The sequence below is a fragment of the Chlorocebus sabaeus genome, chromosome 14, assembly GCF_047675955.1.
Source record: "Chlorocebus sabaeus isolate Y175 chromosome 14, mChlSab1.0.hap1, whole genome shotgun sequence".
Classification (NCBI taxonomy): Eukaryota; Metazoa; Chordata; class Mammalia; order Primates; family Cercopithecidae; genus Chlorocebus; species Chlorocebus sabaeus.
Window position 1 is genome coordinate 63811381 of NC_132917.1, and position 26933 is coordinate 63838313.

The window sequence follows — 26933 nt, forward strand, 5'->3', positions numbered from 1 at the left end:
GCCTGGCCAACGTGGCAAAACTCCGTCTCTTCTAAAAATACAAAAATTACCCAAGCCAAGTAGCAGGCGCCTATAATCCCAGCTACTGGGGAGGCTGAAGTAAGAGAATTGCTTGAACCTGGGAGGTGGAGGTTGCAGTGAGCCAAGATTGTGCCACTGCACTCCAACCTGGGCAACAGAGAGAGACTCTGCCTCAAAAAAAAAAAAAAAAAAAAATCTTTTAAGGAGAAGAGGGACAAATCCTTAAAGGGGTAGCAGAGGGATGAGGGAAGAATCCCAGATAAAATGTTATGGGAATTAGGCAAAGGGGCCAATTATCTTCTGTTGGAAAGAACAAGAAAGTACCCATGTAAAGGTGCCATTTTAAGCAAAAGATTATAGAGAATTAGATATGGGAAGATGACGGAAAAGTCTTCCAGGATCAAGAAACAGTGCAAATAAAGCACAGAGCCATCAAAAAAAAGTTTGGCTGAAGTAAAGAATGTGTAAAGATTACATGAAAGTGAACAATGAGCCTTAAATGACAAACTTTGAATATTATTTTGTAGGATCAAATAAATGATAAAAATGATATCCTTCTCCCATTTTTTTGTCTTTCATCTTCTCTTTCTTACTCTAAAGAACAACTGTCAGGAGGCCGAGACAGGCGGATCACGAGGTCAGGAGATCGAGACCATCCTGGCTCACACGGTGAAACCCCGTCTCTACTAAAAAATACAAAAAACTAGCCGGGCGAGGTGGCGGGCGCCTGTAGTCCCAGCTACTCAGGAGGCTGAGGCAGGAGAATGGCGTAAACCCGGGAGGCGGAGCTTGCAGTGAGCTGAGATCCAGCCACTGCACTCCAGCCTGGTGACAGAGCGAGACTCCGTCTCAAAAAAATAAAAATAAAAAGGAACAACTGTCACAGACCTATCTGAGAATCTGATGAAGGTAATCAACTCTTCCCAGAAAAAAAAAATGGATCTATTATACATCTCGACAAAATTTGTTATACAGAGTATCTCTTAATAATTTGAAGAGGTTGAATGATCAGCAAAATTTTTTTAAGGGAAAGACTTAAAAATATTTGTAAGTTTCAGTGATGAGAAAGAGACTGATGATGCAAAAGAGAAAAAACACCACAAATATACATCATTTTAACTTGCCAATTAAAAACATTGTTTCATTTAAAAAAAAGGCCAGGCACGGTGGCTCACACCTGTAATCCCAGGCCAAGGTGGATGGATCACTTGAGGTCAGGAGTTGGGGACCAGCCTGGCCAACACAGTGAAACCCTGTCTCTACTAAAAATACAAAACAAAAAAAGTAACTGTGCATGTTGGCATGCACCTGTAATCCCATCTACTCAGGATGCTGAGGCAGGAGAATCACCGGAACTCAGGAGACAGAGGTTACAGTGAGCCGAGATCACAGAACTGCACTCCAGCCTGCGAGACTGCGCAAGACTCTGTCTCAAAATAAGTAAGAGAAAGAAAAGCAAAAAGACAAAGAAAGACAAAGAAAGAAGGAAAGAAAAAAAGTAAAGAACGAGAAATAAGAAAAGTGATGCAACACAGCCCAGAAGAGACAAAGTAGCCAAAGTGTCAAAAAAAAAAAAAAAAAAAAAAAGCCAAATGAAATCTCCTTGTAAGGCAAAATTAAAGATCAAATATTAAAAGGCAATTTTCTCATGTTTAAGCTTTGTTACCTTAGGTACTTGCTCCAGATCTGTCCTGGATTTATCTATTTAAAAAAGAAGGGAAAATATTATTTTTAAAACTTGTTTTCATTTTAACTCCATAAAGTACATTTTGACAGATTCAGTATTGTACTGGGTCACATCCAAATAGCTACTTAAGTTTATTCCTTCAACAAATATCTATCAAGCACCTATTATATGCCTAGTAGTAGGCAAAGCACTGAACAAAACAATGTTTCAGGTAATTGTAATCTATTACATAGCAGCAATAAAACAGCTAAATACATCTCAAATCTTTTTAATCAGACATAACAAGGCTTTATGCTATCTCAGTTGTCCTCAACCCCCAGGCCACGAACGGGTAGTGATCCATGGCCTGTTAGGAACCAGATCACACAGCAGGAGGTGAGCAGTGGCCACAAGCAAAGCTTCATCTGTATTTACAGCCACTCCCCATAGTTCACATTACCATATGAGCTCCACCTTCTGTCAGATCAGTGGTGGCACTAGGTTCTCATAGGAGCACAAACCCTAATGTGAACTGCACATGTCAGAGATCTAGGTTGTGCCCTCCTTATAAGAATCTAATGCCTGACTATCTATCACTGTCTCCCATCTCCCCCAGATGGGACCATCTAGTTCCAGGAAAATAAGCTCTGGGCTCCCACTGACTATACATTATGATGAGTTGTATAATTATTTCATTATATTTTACAATGTAATGGTAGAAATAAAGTACACAATAAAGGTAATGTACTTGAATCATCCCAAAACTATCTCCCCACAAACCGCTTGGTCTGTGGAAAAATTGTTTACCACGAAACCAGTCCCTGGTGCCAAAAAGATTGAGGACTGCTGTGCTATCTTTTAAATTTTGGTAAGATTGAATATGGCATGCTACGTAGATTTTTTTTAATGAATTAAATTCTGAAGTAGGAATACTGTTTTTATTGTTTAAAAGATCTATCATCCCATCCGGAATTTCTTATGATCAAAGGTTGCTTTTTTATACTATATTAATTTTCTTCTCAGTCATCTTAAGGCTGAGATACACACTTATCTTCAAATGAACCTACTTTACTTTCATCCTGCCAATCCAAACTTAGATAAGGTACTACTCTCCTCTTCAAAACCAACCTTTCTGCACTTAGACTCCATTCCCTCCTGCCTCTGCCGTCAGGTTAATCAGTTTATTCTGTCTGTCTCGGTACCTTCAGCCTCTTCCCTTATACTAGCTCTCTTATCTCTGTATATAAACATGCTCAGTTCTTTCCCATTAAAATGTGTATATATATACACACGCACACATATATATACACACATACACACATATATATTTTATATATATATATAAAGAAAAAGATAAAACTTGGGGCCAGGACCAGGTTGAGGCAAGGGTGGGACCTCAGATGCAAAAGTACTCACTCTCAGGGATAGTCAAATGCCTCTCTTACCTGATCTAGTCCCGGCCATGAAAAAATATTCTTCCACTCTGTTCCCTGCAGTCAATAATCTATCTCAAATCTTCTAGAGACATAATACTAGTAGTCTACATTTCTTTCTCTTATACTCACTCCTTAATACATAGTATTGAGGTTTCTGGACCTGCCATAAATGCTCTCCCTGAGATGTCCTAATTGCCAAAACAAAGGAGACTTCTCAGTGTACAAATCGATCTATCCCTGAAGTATTCTGACATTATAGACCAACTAACTGTTCTTACTTTCTGAAATCCTTGCTAGCTTTAACTTTTAAGGTGCAATTCTCTCTTGGTTGACTTTCCTATCTCTCTGACCACTTTCTGTCTCCTTCACAGGTATCTCACCTTCTGTCTGCCCATTAAATGCGACAGCTTAATTAGTGCTCCATCACTAGTCGTTTTCTTCTCACTATTCACATCTTCCCTGGGCAATCTCACCCAATGTCCTTGGATTCAACCACCATGCTATTGTCCAGCATACCTGTCTATGATGATATCTACGATACCTACATCTTCAGCCTAAATCTTCAACCTGAGCTCCACATTGCCAAAAAGGCATGTCCTTCACTGCAAATCTGCAACTAAACTTGCCTCCATCTCCCTCAAAATTTCTCCTCCTATATTGCCTCTCTCACTGAATTGCACTGTCACCCACCCAGTTGTCCAAGCAAGAAACCTGGGAATTGTCCTTGAATCATCTTGCTCCATTACCAATAACTGGCCACCAAAACCTGTGTCTCAATCTCTGAGTTACTTCCCAAAGGCCTAATTTCTTCTCCATCTCCATTGTAACTGTTACTGGAATATCATTTCTCATTTGTATTACTGCAGTAGCCTCCACTGTTTCCTTGCCTCTAGTCTAATCATCATCCCATAATTTACTATCCACAACTATTTTCACATAAAAGTATAATCATAAATCCGATCATGCCTAGTTAAAAATATTATGTAGCTTTATAGCGTCTTCAGAAAAAGTAAAATTCCTTATCATAGCATATAAGTTTCTTCATGATCTGACCCCGTCTATGCTTCAGTCTCTTCTCTTGCTCCTAGCAGAACCAACATATAAACTCTTACAGTTCCTTGAACATTCTGTTCTCTCTTTATTCTATGGCTTTGTATAAACTATTCCCTTTTCTTGGAATGTCTTCTCCCATGTCAATGTTTCAAACTAACAACTTTAAAACACACGTAATCACTGTCAACTCTAGGAATGCTTCTAAAGCTAAGTTAGGCATGTTATACAACTTTACCACACTGAACTTACTCTTTAATATACAACAATACAATTATTGGTTTATTTCTTTAAACTTATTCAGGAGAACATCAGTTCTTTGAGGACCAAAGCTACTTTTTACTCATCTATAGGTTTACTTTAGGGTCTCACTACATTACTGTTCTCAAACTCACAGGCTCAAGCAATCCTCCCACCTCAGCCTCCCAAGTAGTTGGGAATATACACATGTGCCATTATGTCTACCTTACTCATCTATTTTTAAGCAACAAGGAACATACCAAGCACGAAGATATTCAATCAATATTTGTTGAACTGAAGGATTATACTACTGTCAGATCTATTTTTCTCTTAGAAGTTCTCAGAAAATATTATAATCATAAGTTATAAAAATTTTACTAGAAATAAAAATTATAGATATAATAGGCAATAAGGTCTCAAAATAAAGATCTTGTTCACTAATATTTATGCTATGCTTTATTATCTATAAATAACACATATTCATACCATGAGTATGTAAAAGAGTCCTTTCAAAGGTATCTTTAGGAGGACAAATATTCTTGCATCTCTCATGAATCTTCTCTCTCTAATAAAAAGATAAATAACATGATCAATGTATGTGTAAACATGAGTATTCAAAGCAAGAAAATGTTTTGCAACAGAATATCAGAATATGCCACATTAGTCCTACGACTTTGAATATGAAATCAGTAGCCCCTGAACTTAAATACAAGTAACGAGTGTGCTTAATAAACCAAATACCTCTATGAGATCTACACACATCTATATACCTATATCCATTCCATCTTATATAATTATAGTAAATTCTCCATATTTAGAATAAAGTGGGAAAGCAAATGGAAAATATTTATATAACAAATCAATTAGGAGAATAATTTGAATCAAGAAAGAAAATTCAAAAACCTATATATTTAAGATAGAAAGATAGAAATTAGGCCAGGTGCTGTGGCTCACACCTGTAATCTCAGCACTTTCGGAGGCCAAGGTGGGCAGATCACCTGAGGTCAAGAGTTCAAGACCAGCCTGGCCAACATGGTGAAACCCCATCTCTACTAAAAATACAAAAATTAGCCAGGAGTAGTGGCGCACACCTGTAATCCCAGCTACTGCAGAGGCTGAGGCACAAGAATTGCTTAAACCCAGGAGGCGGAGGCTGCAGGGAGCTGAGATTGTGTCAACCAATGCACTCCAGCCCGGGTGGCAAAGTGAGACTCCAAGGAGGGAGGGAGGGAGGGAAGGAAGGAAGGAGGGGAGGGAGGAAGGAAGGAAGGAAGGAAGGAAGGGAGGGAGGAAGGGAGGGAGGAAGGGAGGGAGGAAGGAAGGGAGGGAATGAGGGACGGAGGGAGGGAGGAATTATTGACACGTTCTGAGTCAAAAAACAAAAAAAAATCTCACTCTGATTTAGAATCAGATGAACACTAACAACATTATTATATTTTCAGAGATATCACCGAAAGGATATCTGAGAAAGTGAAGTGTGGTAACAAGAAAAGTAGCAGGCCAGCAGTGTTCAGAGTTCTGGTAGCAATTCTATCAGTTACTACAGGACTGTTTTCCAAAGTGGCCATACCACTTTGCATGCCCACCAGCAATAAATAAGAGTTCCTGTTGTTCTATATCCTTGTCAACATTTGGTATTGTCAGTGTTTTAGATTTTTGCTATTCTAATAGATATGTAATGGCATCTCATTTTAATTAGGAATTCCTTAATGACATTTGATATTGAGCATCTTTTTATATGCTTATTTGCCATCTGCATTATCTTCTTTGGTGAGGTATTCAGATCTTTTGCTCTTATTTTTGAAGGTAAAACATATATAACATAAAATTTATCATGTAAAATTATTTGCTATGTTGACCATCTTTTCATGTGCTAATTGCACACTTCTGTATCTTTTTTGGGAAAAGGTCTATTAAGTTCTTTACTCATTTTTTAATTTGGCTGTTTTGTTGTTGTTGAGTTTTAACTCCTTCGTTTATTTTTGCTACCAGTCCCTTTTTATTTTTTGAGACAGGGTCTAGAGTTCTGTTGCCCAGGCTGAAGTTCCTCACTGTAACTTCAAATTTCAGGGCTCAAGCGATCCTCCTGCCTCAGCCTCCAGAGCAGCTAGGACTACAGATGCACATCACCATGCCTAATTCTTCTAATTTTTTCTTGTAGAGATGGGTTCTTACTATGTTGCCCAGACTGGTCCTGAACTCCTGGTCTCAAGTGATTCTCCCACCTCCACTTCCTAAAGTACTAGGATTACAAGGAATAAGCCACCACACCCGACCATCAATCCTGTAACAGATACATGTTTTGTAAATATTTTCTCCCAGTCTTTGGCTTTTCATTCTCTCAACAGTGTCTTTCACAGAGTAGAACTTTTTAATTTTAATGAAGTTCGACTTTTCAATTTTTTCTTTCATGGATTGTGCTTTTCTTTCATATCTAAAAAGTCATTACCAAACCCAAGGTTACCTAGATTTTCTCCTATGTTATCATCTAGAAGTTTTATAGTTTTGCATTTTACATTAAGGTCTATCATCAACTTTGAGCTAATTTCCATGAATAGTGCAAAGTGGTGTGTCTATATTCTTTCTCTTTGGTATGTGGATGTCTAGTTGTTTCGATACCATTTGTTCAAACAACTATCCTTTCTCTATTGAATTACCTTTGCCCCTTTGTTAAAAATCAGTTGATTGTATTTGTGTGGGTCTATTTATGGGTTCTCTGTTCCACTGATCCGTATGTCTATTCTTTCACCAATACGACATTGTCTTGATTAGCGTAGCTTTATAGCAAAACTTCAAATTGGAAGGTATCAGTCCTTCAGTTTTGTTCCTCTTTTAATACTGTGTTAGCTATTCTGGGTCTTTTTCTATATAAGCTTTAGAGTCAGTTTTCAATATCCACGAAACCAACTGCTAGGATTTTAATCAGGATTATGTTGACTCTATTGATCAAGTTGGGAAAAAGAGACGCCTTGACAATATTGAGTCTTCCTATCCACATATATGAACTACCTCTCCATTTATTTATTTAATTTCTTTCATCAGAGTCTTGTAGTTTTTTCCTCAGATAGATCTTACATATATTTAGATTTATACATAAAGGCTTCATTTTCTTTGATGCTAATATAAATTGCATTGGGTTTTTAATTTCAAATTCCAACTGTTCACTGCTGGTATATAAGAAAGTAATTAATTTTATGTATTAACCTGGTATCTTGCAACCTTACAATAGTCACTTATTAGTTCCAGGAGTTTCTTTTTGGATTCTTTGGGATTTTCCACACAATCATTTCATCTGGAAACAGTTTTACTTCTTCCTAATTTTTATATATTTTATTTCCTTTTCTTGTCTTATTACATTAGTTAGGACTTCCAAGACAATGTTAAAAGAAATAGTGAGATGGGACATCCTTACCTGGATCCTGTTCGTAGTGGGAAGCATCTAGTTTCCCCCATTAGCTATAGAGTTTTTGTAGATTTTTTTTCTCTCTTGAGACAAGAGTCTCACTCTGTCGCCCAGTCTGGAGTGCAGTGGTGTGATCTTGGTTCACTGCAACCTCCACCTCCTGGGTCCAAGTGATTCTCATGTCTCAGCCTCCCAAGTAGCTGCAATTTCGCCATTGCAAAATTATAACTAAGACAGTGAAAGAGATCTGACCTAACCAACTCCATCTTGCTTCTAACCTCCAACGTGTTCTTGTCCATTCTTGGGCACAGGGTGAACTAACTTTGGGAGGAATTTAGTTTATAGTTTAAAACAAAGATGATAACAGTCCTTTTCCAAAACAAAATCACCTTCTTGCCTGGGGGCTAGACTGCCTTTGTTGGACTAACAAATTAGCCACAAGATTAGAAATTACGGTTTAGGGGTCAAGTCATGCAGCTGGAGACTACAAGATTCTGACCCTCCCCCTAAACTGCTCCTAAGATCCACGCTTGAGATATTTTGCAGACCCTGTACTTGATGGATCAGCTGGTACCACCCAGAGCAACAAACTGGCTCATCTGACCTTGTGGGCCCCACCCAGGAACTGACTCAGCACATGGAGATGGCTTCTCCCTATGATATCATCCCTGACCTGACCAATCAGCACAGCCAGCTCACTGGATTCCCCTCACCCACCAAGATGTCCTTAAAAACTCTGATCCTCGAATGCTCGGGGAGATTGATTTGAGTAATAATAAAACTCTAGTCTTCCACACAGCCAGCTCTGCATGGATTCCTCATTCTCTATTGCAATTCCCCTGTCTCAATAAATCAGCTGTCTAGGCAGCAGGCAAGGTGAACCCATTGGTGGTTACATAGCTGGGATTACACGCGTGTGCCACCATGCCCAGCTAAATTTTGTGTTTTCAGTAGAGATGAGTTTCGCCATGTTGGCCAGGCTGGTCTCAAGTCCTGGCCTCAAGCATCCTGCCAAAGTCCTGGGATTACAGGCGTGAGCCGACACGCCCAGTACATTCTTTATCAAGTTAAAGAAATTCCTTCCTGTTCCTAGTTTGCTGAGAGTTCTTTTTTTAAAAAAAATTAAAACACGGGCAGACTGTTTGAGCTCAGGAGTTTGAGATCAGCCTGGACAACATGGCAAAACCCTGTCACTACAAAATATACAAAAATTAACCAGGTGTGGTGTTGTGGTGGTGCTCACTTGTAGTACCAGCTACTTGGGGGGTGCTGAGATGGGAGGATTGCTTGAGCGGGGAGGTTGAGGCTGCAGTGAGCTGTGATTGTGCCACTGCACTCCAGCCTGGGCAACACAGCATGACCTTGTCTCAAAAAAAAAAAAAATGGTCGAAAGTTTTCTTTACTTATTATGTCTTTGTCTGATTTTAGTATTAGCTTCATGATGGCCTCACCAAATGCATTACAAAGTATGTCCTTAGCTTCTATTTCCTGAAATAGATGATAAATAATTGGTGTAATTTCTTACCGAAATGTTTGGTAGAATTCACCAGGGAACCCATCTGGGCCTGGTGATTTCTGTTTTGAGCAGTATGATTGATTCAATTTCTTTAAATAAATATAGGCCTATTCAAAATATTTATTTCTTGTTGTGTAAGCTTTGGTAAATTGTGTCTTTCAAAATAAATCGGTCCATTTCACCTAGGATATCAAATTTCTGGGCATAGAATTGTTCACAATATTCTCTTATTATCCTTTTAATGTCTGAGGGATCAGTAGAAACAGCCCCTCTTTCATTTTTGATACTAATAGCTTATATCTTCTTTTTTTTTTTTTTTGAGACAGTCTTGCCCTGTCACCCAGGCTGGAGTGCAATGGCGTGATCTCAGCTCACTGCAACTTCTGCCTCCCAGGTTCAAGTGATTCTCCTGCCTCAGCCCCCAAGTAGCTGGGATTACAGGCGCCCACCACCATACCCGGCTAATTTTTGTATTTTTAATAGAGATGGGGTTTCACCGTGTTAGCCAGGCCAGTCTCGAACTCCTGGCCTCAGGTGACCCATCCACCTCAGCCTCCCAAAGTGCTGGGATTACAGGCGTGAGCTACTGCACCCAGTCTTCTCTTTTTTCTTAATGTAGCTAAATGTTTATCAGTTTTATTGATCTCACAAAGAACCAGCTTTTGCTTTTGCTGATTTTCTCTACCGATTTGCTATTGTCAATTTCCCTGATTTCTGCTCTAATTTTTATTACTGCTGTTCTTCTGCTTACTTTGGATTAAATTTGCTCTTCTTTCGATAATTTCCTAAAGTAGAGCTTAGATTAATTTTAAATTTTCTTCTTAAGCATTCAATGAAGCCTTGAGTGCTTATTTAAGCAAGACTTCCCTGAAGCCTTACTTCCCTTGCATCCCACACATTTTTATAAGTTTGTATCAGCATTTCTTTAAGCTCACTGATTTCTTCCCCTGCCACTTCAAGCCTATTGATGAACTCATCAAAAGCATTCTTCATTTCTGTTATACTATCTTTGATTTGTAGCATTTCCTTTTGATTCTTAGTTTCCATCTCTCTGCTTACATCTGTTCTTGCATGTTGTCCATGTTTTCCACTACAGCCCTTAGTATATTAAATATAGTTACTCTGAGTTCCCAGTTTGATCATTCCAACATCACAACCGCATCTCAGTCTGATTCTGATACTTGATCTGTCTCTTTAAACAGTGTTTTCTGTCTGGTATGCATTGTAATGTTTTGCTGAAAGCCACATATGATATACCAAAGTTAAAAAGAACTGAGGTAAATAGGACTTTAGTATGAAGTTTTGTTTATGTGGCTAAGAATTAGGCTTTATTTACTCATTGTTATAGCTGCAGGTGTCAGAGGCTAAAATTTCCACTGGTGTCCTTGTTTTTCATCTCTCCTGCTATATTCAGGTTTCCCTGCAGACCTCTTAAATAAGGTCTGAGACATGTAGCCCTTTCAGTTGTATTCTCATTATTCAAGCACCCCACTGATGTGGTGGTAATGTGTGAAGGGAGGGGAAACATTCTATGATCTTATGATTAGGTTTCAGTCTTAGTCAGCCTGTGTCCCTGGGCTGTGACCTTCAAAGGTACTTCTCAGTTGTTGATTTTCAGTTTGCTCAGATTTTTTGTTGTGAGAACAGGAGTGACAACTTCCAAGCTCCTTACATGACAGATCAGAAGTCTGTTTAACTTTTTAAGAAACTGCCAAACTTTTTTCCAAAGGGGTTGTAGCACTTTAAATTCCCACCAACAGTATATGAGAGTTCCAGTTACTCCATGAAGGCTGGCAGTAGGGTGAAGCAAGCAAGAAGCATACGGTACAATATTTAAGGAGGTACCCACTCTGAGATTCCAGTGCCTCTCACATTTTGCTCACCTGCCTCACCTTATCCTAGAACTAGCTCTGTCTTCCACATCTTTACCAAAATTTGAAATAATGTGTGTAGATTTGGAATTACTGTTTCTGTAAATGTTTGGTAGAATTCTCCAGTGAAGCCATGTGGACCTGAGCTTTCTTTGTGGAAAGGTATTTAACTATACATCAATGTAACAAATATAAAGTTATTTCAGATTTTCAATTTCTTTTTGTTTTGTTTTTTGAGATGGAGTCTTGCTATCGCCCAGGCTGGAGTGCAATGCCTCGATCTCAGCTCACTGCAACCTCCACCTCCCAGGTTCATGCGATTCTTTTGCCTCAGTCTCCCGAGTAGCTGGGACTACAGGTGCACACCACCATGCCCGGCTAATTTTTGTACTTTTAGTAGAGACGGAATTTCACAATGTTGGCCAGGCTGGTCTCGAACTCCTGACCTCAGGTGATGTGCCCACCATGGCCTCCCAAAGTGCGGGGATTATAGGCATGAGCCACCATGCCCAGCCAGATTATCTATTTTTTCTCGAAAGATATTAGGTATTTTGTGTCATTCAAGAAATCTGTAAATTCATTTAAGCTGTTGAATTTATTGGCACAAAGTTATTCATAATATTTCATTATTAGGCTTTTAATCTCTGTAGAATCTGTAGTGATAGCACCTTTCTTATTCTTGTCATTGGTGACTTGTATCTTCTCTTTTTTTCCTAATCAGTATTGCCAAAGGCTTATCAAGTTTATCTTCTCAAAGAATCAGCTTTTGGTTTCACTAATTTTCTGTATTGTTCTCTGATTTTGACTTTGATGTTTATTCTTTCTTTTATCTGTTTAATTTTTTTTTTTTTTTTGGAGACAGTGTCTTGCTCTGTCACCCAGGCTGGAATGCAATGGTGCAATCTCGGCTCACTGCAACCTCCACCACCCAGTTTCAAGTGATTTTCCCACTTCAGCCTCCCAAGTAGCTAGGATTACAGGCACTTGCCATCATGCCTGGCTAATTTTTTTGTATTTTTATAGAGATGGGGTTTCGCCATGTTGGCGAGGCTGGTCTTGAACTCCTGACCTCAGGTGATCCGCCCACCTTGTCCTCCCAAAGTGCTGGGATTACAGGCGTGAGCCACTGTGCCTGGCCATTTTTCCAGCTTCTTAAGGTGTAAGCTGAGGTCACTGATTTGAAATCATTATTCTTTCAATAATATATGCATTCAGTGCTACCAATTTCTCCCTAAGTGCTAACTGAGCATCACCCCACAAATCCTGATATGTTGTGTTTTCATTTCCATTCAGTTCAAACTACCTTCTGATTTTTCTTTCTTCTTTGACTCACATTTTATTTAGAAGTATAAAGTTCTGGTTTCCAAATATCTGTGGATTTTCCACCAACCTTTCCATTATTAATTTCTATTTTAATTATACTGTGTTCAGAGAGCATACCATGTATGAGGTGAAGTCTTCCAAATGTATTAAAATTTGTTTTCAAACCTAGAATATAGTCTATGTCCATAAATGTTTCATGAACACTTGGAAAAAAAAGTATATTCTTCTATGTTATATGGAGTGCTCTTTCAAGTCAGGCCAGGTTGGTTAATGGTTCAAGTCTATTAAAATCTCGCTGATACTCTGCTTGTCCCATCATTTATTGAAAAAGTATTTGAAATCTCCACAATTATGAATAGCTACTTTGCCATAAAGTTCTCAGTTTCTGCCTCACATGTTTTGAAGCATATTAGGGGCAAAAATGTTTAAAACTATTATGTCTTCTTGATTAACTGACCCTTTTATCATTATAAAATAACATTCTTTATACATATTAATAGTTTTTGCTCTGAAATCTACTTTGTTATTAATATAGCCATTTCTGCTTTCTTTCGACTACTGTTAAGCATAGTATATATTTTTTCATCCTTTTAAATGTTTTTTTCTTTCTATTCAAAGTATGTTTCTTATATACAGCATATAATTGGGTCATCAAATCTCACAATCTCTACCTTTTAATTGGGATGCTTAAACCATTTAGATTTCATGTAATTAGTGATATAATTAGGCTTAAGATTATCATCTTGAAATTTATTTTATGTCCTATCCATTCTTTCTTTTTTTCTTTTTATGCCTTTGTTTGGATTGAGAATTTTTAAAATTCCATTTCTCTCTTCCATTATTAGCTGTAATTCTTTGTTTTGCTATTTTAGTGGTTGCTTTAGGGTTTATTGTTAAACCCCTTGCTAGAAACATAAGCTTTGTAAGGGAGGGAATTGATGTCAGTTTTGTTCTCTGCTGTATCCTCATGTTTAGAAGATTACCTGACACATGGAAGACATTCATTAAATATTTGATCAATACACAAATAGAAAAACCAAATTATAAGTTACAAAGGCATATTAATGTTCATCTACTTAACATAAAGATCTGATCACTGAAAACAGTTTTTGTGTTCTGTTTTCAATGATCATATCTAAGTGATTGTTAATATGGCAATATATACATACAAAGGCAAACAAAATATATAGGTTCTGTATAAAAATATTTGATAGTAATAAAAATGAACCAGATGCTATATAGTATTAATGTTAATACAGCCATATTCAAAAAAGTGCAAATTAAGTAAAATAAAACCAGCTAAATTCAAATTAGGTTTGCTAATGAAAAAAGTATAAAAAGGAATGGTTATAAAAATATAATATCCTTTGTACCACTTTAATGATTTTAATTATATTGATAACAGGCACTTACTAATAATCTAAAAATGAATTGATAGACCATCTAAAACTCTGTAGTATACTCAGTCCTTGCTCTCAGACTGGGCTTAAAGTAATATATTAAGTTATAATTATGTCTGGAGATATTATAACTATCTGCTAGAGCTAGGGTGCTCTATAGAATTGTATGCAGTGAATCAGACAAAGAAACAGTAATATTCTGCCAATTTCTCAAACCTCACAAATCATCTGGACTTCATAGGCCTAATAGAATCATTTTCTCCTTGCTAAGTAGGGTAGGTTTCATGTTGAATCTTAGCATTATTTGGAATGTGTAATTCTGAAAAATCACTACTGTAAGAGAAATGTATTAAAATATATTTAAGCAAAGAATTAAATGCAACCCTGGACAGTATAATTTGTATGAACAAAAAGAATACTATAGGTTCATCAAACATTACTGGTCAAAAATCTATAATAAAGCATACTAAAAATATTTCTATTACTTTTGACCTGACGATAACTAGCCAAGATTAGATATTACCTGAGAGATTTCCTGTTGATATACTGTAAAATGTTCCTTGCTGATCTGTGGGAGGTAGAATGAAGGTATGACTTCAGTATCCACAAAGTTCAATCCCCATGTTTTTGTGAAGAAGTCAGATTCTCTTTTTGCTAATCTAGGATCATTTAATGCTGCTGGGAGATTTACTTTGGAATGATATACAGTCCATCTATGTTGATCTGTAACTAGAGATGGGGCAACATATAAACTATGTGAATCACCTGCAAAAAGTAAACAAGAGAACTCTGTAAATGCTGTAAAGTTGGTTCTATGTTTGAAAGTACACACTAGAAAACTAAAAATGCATAGATTTCATCTTACGCAAACCAACTAATCTTCCACAGTAAATGATTTAATAAAAATCAATCTGATTGAATAATCTTCAGCTGCCAGCATCAATTACTAAGGCTTTGAAAAACATGCACAAGATAAAAGATATGCAAAATTTGAGAGTTATAGTTGCAGGGTGGAGTGAATAGTCAAAGTCTTTCATGAATTCCTTTCCTTAATGTACAATTACTCTATCTTTTTTTTTTAACATCAGAACTATGCTACCTTCTATTATAAATTTTCTATCCTTTAATACCCCACTGTTTTTTAGAGGTAGGCCTCTTTTCTATTATATCATGGCAGGTTCTCCTGGATAAAATATCCTTTGGCTTATAATTAGGTGACATAAATGTTGCTGTGGCATTAATCATACAAGAAGGAAAAATAAATACTCTATTCTCATTATCAGTAGTATTTTTGTTCTATAAAGTTATTGTGAATATGGAATTAGCAAATATTGAACCATTGCTTGTAGGGAAACTGAAGAGTTAGGTTCCTGTGAGCCTTTGGTCACAATAATTTCATCAACCAATCAATACATAACCTTGTTTTGTATGTTTAAAGATGCCTTATTCAGTATACATCATTGATTCAGTAACACTGAACTTGTGGCTAACAGCACTGTAATTTATGCCTGAATGAAGCTCACACAACACATGTATATTCTCCGCAAGGGACATCATAGCCTTCTTGCACTTAGGAACTCCAGATAGCATTTTAGCACTACGCTTAAGGGCAATTTAAACAGCAAAATCACCAAGCTCCGAACATGTGGCACCAAGTAAAAACAGACCACAAAAAGAACACTAGTTTATAGTATGAGAGCTGAAACAAGAAGGCATAGCTTTGCCTTGTTCAACTTCAGCTGGGAATGCGTGTGTCAGGTATTTCAAATCTTTCGCTTCTCTGCACATGACTGCAAATTACCACAAATGTGCCACAAGTAGTGATTTGGGGATTATGAATAAATTTTAAGGAGTCAGGAGAATTTGCAAATATATAATATGCAAATGATGAGGGCTGACTATACCATGTTTTAAGCAGTTTTCAATCTGTACCTTCATTTTCAACACTTCTTCAGTTTATATAAGTAATGCATGAAATACATGTAAAAAACTATATTCCAATTTCCCAATCATTTCCAAATGATTTTTTTTTTTTTTTGAGATAGAGCCTCACTCTGTCACCCAAGCTGGAGTGCACTACAACCTCCACTTCCCAGGTTCAAGTGATTCTCCTGCCTCAGCCTCCCAAGTAGCAGGGATTACATGTGCCACCACACCCAACTAATTTTTTATGTTTTTGATAGAGATGGGGTTTCACCATGTTGGCCAGGCTGGTGTTGAACTCCTGACCTCAAGTGATCTGCCTGCCTTGGCCTCCCAAAGTGCTGGGATTACAGGCATGAGCCACCATGCCTGGCCCCAAATGATTTTTTTTTTTTTTTGAGATGGAGTCTGGCTCTGTTGCCCAGGTTGGAGTGCAGTGGCGCGATCTCGGCTCACTGCATGCTCCGCTTCCCGGGTTCACGCCATTCTCCTGCCTCCGCCTCCCAAGTAGCTGGGACTACAGGCACCCGCCACCACGCCTGGCTAATTTTTTGTATTTTCAGTAGAGACGGGGTTTCACCGTGTTAGCCAGGATGGTCTCGATCTCCTGACCTCGTGATCCGCCCCCGCCGTGGCCTCCCAAAGTGCTGGGATTACAGGTGTGAGCCACCGCGCCCAGGCCCGTCAAATGATTTTTTCATAAAATTTACTCTTCTAACATAGGTATATAAAACCTGACTACTCATTTAAAGATAATATAAATCATCAGTAAAACTCCTATAAAAAAAAAAAAAAGCATTACCTGTGGGTTCCTTGGGACACACATCTGGCAGTGACGGCACAGGTCGAATGTGTTTTGACGGATCTACCTCTATTTTAAAGAAAACATCACTGCTGCTTCCTTGAGGCACTGGTGAAGAACTGTGGCTTGAAGCCATTGCATAAAATCACCACTCAACTGAAAACGAGCAAGAAATAATAATTAAGACACTTACTGCAAATCAAAATCCAACTCTAAGTATTATATATGTCACAAACTTTCTTTCAAAAACAGAAGAATTTTTCAAAATACCTCAAAGTATGCAATTTGAATATTTGCTCTTAACTGGGAAAATTGATCACAATATTTATTTACTAAGACAGTTATTTGTCCCCATTTTTTAAAAAGTGAAACATCCTTAATCTTTTATTCAAAGTACAAAAACTACCAAGGTTGTACCCAACACATATTAAAGGTTAAAAACACTCTATTCATTCAACAAGTATACAATAGTTATGCATTATAGCAAAACAGGTAAGTGCATGGGCCTGCTTAGGTCCATATCCTATGTTTACTCACTAGTGGTGAGGAAATTTACTTAACTTTTATGTATGCATCCTTCCTCATCAGTAAAATGGAGATGAAATGAGATGTTATCTCATAAACATCCCAGTATGAATTATGAGAATGGACATAAGTAAAGCATGTAAAATAATGTTTGCCTCAAAGTTAGTATTCAGAGAGGTTACTGTCATTGTAATTACTATGATGTGACTGCTATATAGTAATATAATGATTAAAAAATTAACAGTAATTAAATTCTTTAAAAAGGAAGTGTCATTCTTCAAAGAGCTTGCAATTGTATTAATTAAAACAAATATATGTAAGCAAAACACAAGTTAACCTATGTCTACATTTTAAAGTAAGTATTGAAATAATTTGTGGGGCAAGACAACATAATATAGGCTACAGTGTCAGGTAAGATTTTATAAATGAAGCAATATTGAAACTGGATACTAAAGAACATGCATTATTTTATTATTGAAATGTTTAGAGATCACCTAGTCTAAGTTCTCTCAAAACAGAGATAAGAAAGGCCCAGAAAGAATATGAGGTTTAACAAGTCCAAAAAAACAAAACAAAACAAAAAGCCAAATTAGAAAAACTGGTGAATAGATAAACAAGAGTAGGAAATGAGGAGCAGAGGCTAGGCACAGTGGCTCATGCCTGTAAATCTCAGCACTCTGGGAGGCCAAAGCAGGTGGATTGCTTGAGTCCTGGAGTTCAAGACCAGCCTGAACAACATGATGAAACCTCGTATCTACAAAAATTACAAAAATTAGCTGGACGTTGTGCTGCATGCCTGCAGTCCAGTTACTTGGAAGGCTAAGGTGAGAGGATCGCTTGAGCCCAGGAGGTAGAAGTTACAGTGAGCCAAGCTCACGCCACTATACTCCAGCCTGGACAACAGGGTGAGACCTCGTCTCAAACAAACAAACAATAAATAAAAAACAAAGAGCAGAGATATGAGGCAAGAACCTGTGACAAATAGTTCGTCTGTTCTAACTTCCCTCTAGTTTGCTGGAAAACTAAAAATATGTATCTGTCTCAGTACTTTCAATGCAAAGGAAACATAACCAAATATACCATTCACTGAAAGTGTAAGAAACAAGCTGCTTTAAAAATACACAAAGATAAACAACTTCCTCAAGGTGCTTAAACAGAAAGCCTACGATAACATGAACAAAAGTTAATAAACACTGAATAATCAATCATAAGACTAAGGAAGTGACTATAGTGGAAACTGACCTGACTAAAGTGAAATGTTTACACTGGGAAGAAGTGACAAATAAATTATATTTACACACACGCACACAGCATAGCTAAATTGTAGTTGATTCTCTAAGCAATAAGGAGACATCAGAGGTTTGGTGGCAAAAGTTCTGTGAAGAAAATGGTATTCGGGAAAATTAAAGAGTCTTTGAAAGACCTCTTTAATTTACATCCACACACATTAAGTGTATGGTTTTTTCTGTATAAAAGTTTACACATATTTAATAGAGATAAACATACATATTTATCTAAAGGATAATATACATACTTATCTAAAGGGTAAGAAACACTGTACAACACAGAAACACTGTGTACAAAGTGATAAAGACAATTCTACATTTAAGATCGACCATGTTAACTTTCTCAATCAAACAAAATGGCTAAAAACATTTTTGAAATTTTTTTTTAATTTTTGTGAGTACACAGTAGGTATTCATCCTTTGTGTAACTATCTAATTATACTTTTAGTTATTTTAAAATGTACAATTAAAATCGCTTTTTACTCTAGTCACCCTGTTATGCTAGCAAATACTAAGTCTTATTCATTCTTTCTATTTTTCTGTACCTATTCACCACCACTACTTCTCCTCCAGGCCCCCTTCCTCAACACTTATCCTTCCAGGGCTCTGGTAACTATTGCCCTAGTTTCAATTATTTTCATTTTTAGCTCCCACAAATAAGGGAGAACATGTGAAGCTTCTCATTCTGTGCCTGGCTTACATAGTAACCTCCACCTCCATCCATCTATTGCAAATGACAAGATCTCATCCTTTTCTATGGCTGAATAGTTCTCTATTGTGTATATGTACCACATTTTCTTTACTCATTCATCTGTTGATGGACACTTCAGCTGTTTCCAAATCGAGGCTATTGTGAATACTGCTGCAATAAACATGAATATCTCTTCAATATACTGATTTCCTTTATTGCATATTCTTAGGAGTGGGATTGCTGGATGATACAGCTCCATTTTTAGTTTTTCGAGGAACCTCCAAACTGCTCTCCATGGTGATTGTACTAATTTACATTACCACTAACCGTATGAGGGTTTCCTTTTCTCCACATCTTCACAGGCACTTCTTACTGCTTGTCTTTTGGATAAATGCCATTTTAACTGGGGTGAGATATCTCATTGTACTTCTGATTTGCATTTCTCTGATGATAAATACACCCATTTGCCATTTGCATGTTTTCTCTTGAGTAATACCTATTCAGATATTTTGCCCATCTTTCAATCAATGTATTGGATTTTTACCTATAAGGTTGCTTAAGCTCTCTATATATTCTTGTTATTAATCCCTTGTCAGATGGGTAGTTTGCAAATATTTTCCTCCCATTCTGTGGGATGTCTCCTCACTTTGTTGTTTCCTTTGCTGTGCAGCAGCTTTGTAACTTGATGTGATTCCCTTTGTTCATTTTTGCTTTGGTTGCCTGTGTTTGTGGGGTATTTATTCAAGAAACCCTTGCCCACTTCAATGACCTGGACGGTTTCCCCGAGGCTTTCTTTTCGTTGTTTCATAGTTTGATGTCTTAGATTTAAGTCTTGCATCCATTTTGATTTTACTGTTGTATATGGTGAGATAGGGGTCCAGTTTCATTGTTCTACCCATGGGTATCTAGTTTTCCCAGTACCATTTATTGAAGAGACCGTCCTTTTCCCCAAGACTGTCCTTTGTTAAGAATGAGATCACTGTTCATGAATGGATTTATTTCTGGGTTCTGTACTCAGTTCCACTGTTCTATGTGTATAGTTGTAGGCCAATACATCGTATAATTTGAAATCACATAATGTGGTTCTTCCAATTTTCTTTTTCTTTTTTTTTTTGCATAGGATAGCTTTGGCTATTCCAAGTCTTTTGTGGTTCTATACAAATTTCAAGATTGTTTTTTCTACTTCTCTGAAGAACGTAATTGGTATTTTGATAGGGAATACATGAATCTGTAGATTGCTTTGGTTAGTATGGACATTTTAACAATATTGATTCTTCCAATCCATGAACACAGAACATCTTTCCTTTGTGTGTGTGTTTGTTTTCAATTTCTTGCACCAACATTTTATAGCTTTCACTGTAGATATTGTTCACTTTTTTGGTTAACGCCTAGGATTTTATTTCTAGCTATCATAAATGGGGTGACTTTCTTGATTTCTTTTTCACATTGTTCAGTGCTGGCATATGGAAATGCTACTTGATTTTTGTATGCTGATTTTGTATCCTGCAACTTTACTGAATTTATCACTTCTAATCATTTTTGATGAATTCTTTAGGTTTATCCAAACGTGAGATCATATCATCTACAAACAAGGACAATTTGACTTCTTCTGTTCCAATTTGGATGCTCTTTCTCTCTCCTGTCTGACTGCTCCAGCTAGGACTTCCAGTACTATATTGAATAACTGTAGTGAAAGTGGGCATCCTTGCTGTGTTTCAGATCTTAAAAGAAGGGCTTTCAGTTTTTCCTCATTCAGTGTGATAACAGCTATGGGTCTGTCATATATGGCTTTTACTGTTTTGAGGCATGTTCCTTCTATTCCCAGTTTTGAGGGTTTTTTATTATGAAAGGATGTTTAATTTTATGACATGCTTTTTCAGAATCAATTGATTTTTTTTGTCCTTCATCCCCTTGATATGATGTATCACATTTGCAAATGTTGAACTATCTGCATTCCTGAAATAAATCCCACTTGGTCATGATGAATAATATTTTCAATTGTTGTTGAATTTGGTTTGCTAGTATTTTTGTTGAAGATTTTTTGCATCAATAGTCAGAGACATGTGTTGGGGGAAGTCAGGGACCCCAAACAGAGGGACCAGCTGAAGCCATGGCAGAAGAACATAAATTGTGAAGATTTCATGGACATTCATTAGTTCTCCAAATTAATACTTTTATAATTTCTTACAACTGTCTTTACTGCAATCTCTGAACATAAATTGTGAAGATTTCATAGACATTTATCATTTCCCCAATCAATACTCTTGCAATTTCCTGTGCCTGTCTTTAATCTCTTAATCCTGTCATTCGTAAACCAAGGATGTATGCCACCTCAGGACCCTTTGATGATTGCGTTAACTGCACAAATTGTTTGTAAAGCATGTGTGTTTGAACAATATGAAATCCGGGCACCTTGAAAAAAGAACAGGGTAACAGGGAACAAGGGAGATAATCATTAGATCTGACTGCCTGGGAGCCAGGCAGGACACAGCCATATTTCTCTTATTGCAGAAAACGGATAAGAGAAATATTGCTGAATTCTTTCCCCAGTAAGGAATATTCATAATTAACAGCCTTGGGAAAAGAACTCATTTCCAAGGGAGCCTCTAAAATGACTGCTCTGGGAGTGTCTGCCTTACGCAGTTGTAGATAGGGATGTAACACGCCGTAGTCTCCTGCAGCGCCCCTAGACTTATTAGGATTAGGAAATTCCTGCCTAGTAAATTTTAGTCAGACCAGTTGTCTGCTCTCAACCTGGTTCCTGATGTTTATCAATGACAATGCGTGCACAGCGGGACCAGGAACCTCATTAGTAATTCTAGTTTCACCCTGGCCTCGTGACCTTGCCCTGCCCATTTGCCTTGTGATATTTTGTTGCCCTTGAAGCATGTGATCTCTGTGACCCACACCCTATTCATACACTCCCTCCCCTTTGAAAACTGCTAATAAAAACTTGCTGGTTTTACGGCTCAGGGGGCATCACTGAACCTGCCGACATGTGATGTCTCCCCTGGAAACCCAGCTTTAAAATTTCTCTTTTGTACTCTTTCCCTTTATTTCTCAGACTGGCCGACACTTAGGGAAAATAGAAAAGAACCTATGTTGAAACATCGGGGGCTTATTCCTCCGATAGATATGGGCCTGCAGTTTCATTTTCTGATGCGTCTTTGTTTGGTTTTGGTATCAGGGTAATACCGCCCTCATAGAATGAGTTTAAAAGTATTCCATCCTCCTATTGTTCAGACTAATTTGACTACAATTGGTATTAAACCCTCATTAAATGCTCAGTAGAATTCAGCAGTGAAGCCATTCAGGTCCTGTACTTTTTACTGGGAGACTTTTCATCACAACTATTATCTTATTACTTGTTATTGGTCTGTTCACACCCTGGATTTCTTCATGGTTCAGTCCTGGAAGATTGTATGTATATAGGAATTCATCCATTTCTTCTAGGTTTTACAGTCTATTGGCATACAGCTGCTCACAGTAGCCACTAATAATCCTTTGAACTTTGTGGTATCGGTTTTAACATCTCCTTTTTCATCTGTGATTTTTTGAGGTCTTCTCTCTTTCCTTAGTCTGGCAAAAGATTTGTCTGTTTTGTTTTCTTTTTTTCATCTTTTCAAAAACCTAACGTTTTCAAAAACCTAACGTTTTGTTGATCTTTTGTATTGTTTCTTCATTTCAATTTCATTTATCTCTGCTCTGAGCTTTGTTATCTCTTTTTTCCCACTAATTTTGGGTTTGGCTTGCTCTTGATTTTCCATTTCTTTAAAATCCATCATTAGGTTTTTATTTAAAGTTTTTCTTCTTTTTTGATGTAGGCACTTATAGCTATAAACTTTCCTCTTAGTATCATTTTTGCTGTATCCCCATAGATTTCAGTATGTTGTGTTTCCATTATTGTTTAATAAATTTTTCAATTTCTTTCTTAATTTCTTCATTGACTCACTGGTCATTCAGGAGCATATTAGGTAATTTCCATGAGTTTGTATAGTTTCCAAAATTCATAATGTTGATTTCTGGTTTTATTCCATTGTGGTCAGAGAAGATGCTTGATATTATTTCAATTTTTTTCTTTCTTTCCAATCTGTTTCTTTAGCTCTAATATTTGCTTTATATATGAGTGCTCCAATAGTTAGGTGCATATATATTTACAATTGTTATATCCTATGCTGAACTGACCCCTTTATCATTATATGATGACCTTCATTGTCTCTTCTTATAGTTTGTGTCTTGAAATCTACTTTGCCTGATAGAACTACTCCAGAATATCTTTTTCCATCCCTTTATTTTAAGTCCACATGTGTCTTTATAGGTGCAGTGTGTTTCTTGTGGGCAACAGATCACTGGGTCCTGTTTTTCCATCCATTCAGCCTCTTTATGTCTTGTTATTGGAGAGTTTAGTCAACTTACATTCAATGTTACTACTGATAAGGACTTACTCCTGCCATTTATTTATTTGTTTTCTGGTTGTTTCATAGTCTTCTCTTCCTTCCTTTCTCTTAGTAAAGGTGATATTTTTCTGGTGGTATGATGTAATTTCTTGATTTTTAAATTTTTTGTGTATCTGTTCTATGGTTTTTGATTTGAGGTTACCATGAGGCTTGCAAATACTATCTTATAACCCATTGTTTTATGCAGATAACAATTAACACTGCTTGCATAAATAGGCAAAAAGAAAACTAATAAAACTCTGCACTTTATGTCCCCCCACTTTAGCTTTTTGTTTCTATTTATATTTTACTGTTCTTATGTCTTGAAATAATTGTAGTTATAATTTTTTATTGGTCCATCTTTTAGTTTCTCTAATTAAGACTAGTTTACACACCAGTTATCATACTATAATATTCTATGATTTTCTGTGTACTTATATTGCCAGTTAGTTTTACATCTTCAGATGGTATCTTTTTGCTCATTAACCTCTTTTTCTTTTTTTATTGAAGTACATACCCTTTAGCATTTCTTTTTTTAAGTCAGAGTCTCACTCTGTCACCCAGGCTGGGGTGCAGTGGCACCATCTTGGCTCACTGCAACTTCCATCTCCCAGGTTCAAGTGATTCTCCTGCCTCAGCCCCCTGAGTAGCTGGGATTACAGGCACGGACTATCATGCCTGGCTAATTTTTACGTTTTTAGTAGAGACAAGGTTTCATCATGTTGGCCGGGCTAGTCTTCAACTCCTGACCTCAGATGATCCACCCATCTCAGCCTCCCAAAGTGCTAAGATTACCGGTATGAGCCACTGCACCTGGCCAGCCCTTTAGCATTTCTTGTAGGACAGGTCTGGAGCTGATGAAATCCCTCGGCTTTTGTTTTTCTGGGAGTCTTTATTTCTCCTTCATGTCTGAAGGATATTTTCATTGGATATACTATTCTAGGGTAAAATGTTTTTTTTTCCTTCAACATTTGAAACATGTCATGCCACTCTCTCTTGGCCTGTAAGATTTCTACTGGAAAGTCTGCTGCCAGCCATATTGAAGCTCCATTGTATGTTGTTTCTTTTCTCTTGCTGTTTTTAGTACCCTTGCTTTATCCTTGACCTTTGGGAATTTTATTATTAAATGTCTCAAGTTAGTCCTCACTGGGTGAAATTTGCTTAGTGTCCTATAACCTTCTTGTACTTGGATATTAATATCTTTCTCTAGGTTTGAGAAGTTCTCTGTTATTATCCCTTTGAATAAACTTTTTACCCCTATCTCTTTCTCTACCTCCTCTTTATGGCCAATAACTCTTACATTTGCCTCTTCAAGGCTACTTTCTAAATCCTGTAGGTGTGTTTATTGGTTTTTGTTCTTTTTTCTTTTGTCTTCTCTGATTTGTATTTTCAAAAAGCCTGTCTTCAAGCTCACTAACTCTTTCTTCTGCTTGATCAACTGCCTTTTGTTTTGTTTTGTTTTTTGAGACAGAGTCTCGCCCTGTCACCCAGACTGGGGTGCAATAGCACAATCTCATCTCACTGCAACCTCTACCTCCCAGATTCAAGCGACTCTCCTGCCTCAACCTCCTAAGTGGCTGGGATTACAGGGATGTGCCACCACGTCCAGCTAATTTTTTGTATCTTTAGTAGACACAGGGTTTCACCATGTTGGCTGGACTGGTCTCGAACTCCTGACCTCATGGTCCATCCTCCTCGGCCTCCCAAAGTGCTGGGATTACAGACATGAGCCACCGCACCTGGCCAATCAACTGCTTTTAAGCCATTCTGATGCATTCTTCAGCATGTCAGTTGCATTTTTCAACTCCAGAATACCTAATTATTTTTAATTACTTCAATCTGTTAAATTTATCTGATAGGATTCTAGATTCCTTCTCTGTGTTACCCTGAATTTCTCTGAGTTTCCTCAACAGAGCTGTTTTGATTTCTCTGTCTGAAAGGTCACATAACTCTGTTTCTCCAGGATTAGTCCCTGGTGCCTTATTTAGTTCATTTGGAGAGGCCATATTTTCCTGGATGATGTAGATGGGTGTAGATGTTCTTCAGTGTCTGGACGTTGAAGAGTGAGGTATTTATTGTAGTCTTCACTGTCTGGGCTTATTTGTACCTGTCCTTCCTGGGAAGACTTTTCAGATACTCTAATGGACTTGGGTGTTATGATTTAAGCTGTATCTGCTTTAGGGGGCACCCCAAGCCCAGTAATGCTGTGGTTCTTGCAGACTTGCAGAGGTACCACCTTGGTAGTCTTGAATAAAATCTGGAAGAATTCTCTGGATTACCAGGCAGAGATTCTTGTTCTCTTCCCTTACTTTCTCCCAAACAAACAAAGTCTCTTTCTGCTGAGCTGCCTGGGGCTTGCAGCAGGGCAACACAAGCACCCTGTGGTCATCAGCACTGGCACTGCACTGGGTCAGACCTGAAGCCAGCACAGCACTGAGTTTCACCCAAGGCCCACGGTAACCACTACCTGGCTACCGCCTGTGTTTTCTCAAGGATGTAGGACTCTACCATCAGCAGGTGGCAAAGCCAGCCCAGCTTCTGTCCTTCCCTTCAGGACAGCAAGTTCCCCCAAGTCCTCAGGTAAGTCCAGAGGTTCTCTCCAGGAGTTAGGGATCAGTCAAAAACCTTAGAAGTCTACCTGGTATTCTGTTATACTGCAGCCGAGCTAGCCCTCAAATCATGAGACACAGTCATTCCCACTTCTCTCCCCCCTTTCCACAGGCAGAGGAGCCTTACCCTGTGGCCACCACCACCAAAGGCCCATAGGGAGTACTGCCAGGCTACTGTCAATGTTCACGTAAGGTCCAAGGGCTCTTAGTCAGCATGTGGCAAATGCTGCCAGGCCTGGGACTCACCCTTCAGTGGGCTCCCCTCTGGCCCAGGGCAGGTCCAGAAATGCTGTCCAAGAGCCAAGGCCTAGAATCAGGGACCCCAAGAGCCCACTTGGTGTTTGAACCCACTATGGCCAAGCTGATACCTAAGATACAAAACAAAGTCCCCTTTGTTTTTCCCTCTGCTTTTCTCAAGCAGAGTCTCCCACTGTAGCCACTACAGCTGGGAATGTGCTATGTCTCACCTGAAGCCAGCATGTCTCAGAGTCTCAAGCCAAGGCCCATGGCGTACTATGTGGTTATCACCGCTAGTTATTCGGGGCCCAAAGGGCCCTTTAGTCAGTACAGGATGGATCCTGCCAGGATTGGGTCTCTCCCTTCAAGGCAACAGGTTCCCTTCTAGCCCAGGCGTGTGTCTAGAAATGTTATCCAGGAGCTAGGGCTTGGAATGGGGGCCTGACCAGTACCCTATCCTACTGTGGTTGAGCTGGTATCCAAGATGCAAGACGAAAG

The 26933-nt window shown here is 38.0% G+C and overlaps 1 protein-coding gene across 4 annotated transcripts in view; it reads right to left on the minus strand.

Moving 5' to 3' along the window:
- The window catches only part of VPS54 (VPS54 subunit of GARP complex), a 132090-nt gene that overhangs the window by 87695 nt on the left and 17462 nt on the right, over positions 1-26933 (minus strand). Inside the window, exons 2-5 of one of the 4 annotated variants that reach the window (XM_007970455.3) lie at positions 16652-16807; positions 14450-14655; positions 4900-4978; positions 1688-1722 (exon numbers count right to left, since the gene is read on the minus strand). In XM_007970455.3, coding sequence (XP_007968646.3) covers positions 1688-1722; positions 4900-4978; positions 14450-14655; positions 16652-16787 — 456 coding nt within the window. In that variant the 5' untranslated portion in view covers positions 16788-16807. Of the gene's footprint in view, positions 1-1687; positions 1723-4899; positions 4979-14449; positions 14692-16651; positions 16808-26933 lie in introns of those variants that run through there. The other 3 variants (XM_007970454.3, XM_007970456.3, XM_007970457.3) reach the window with 3 other exon arrangements.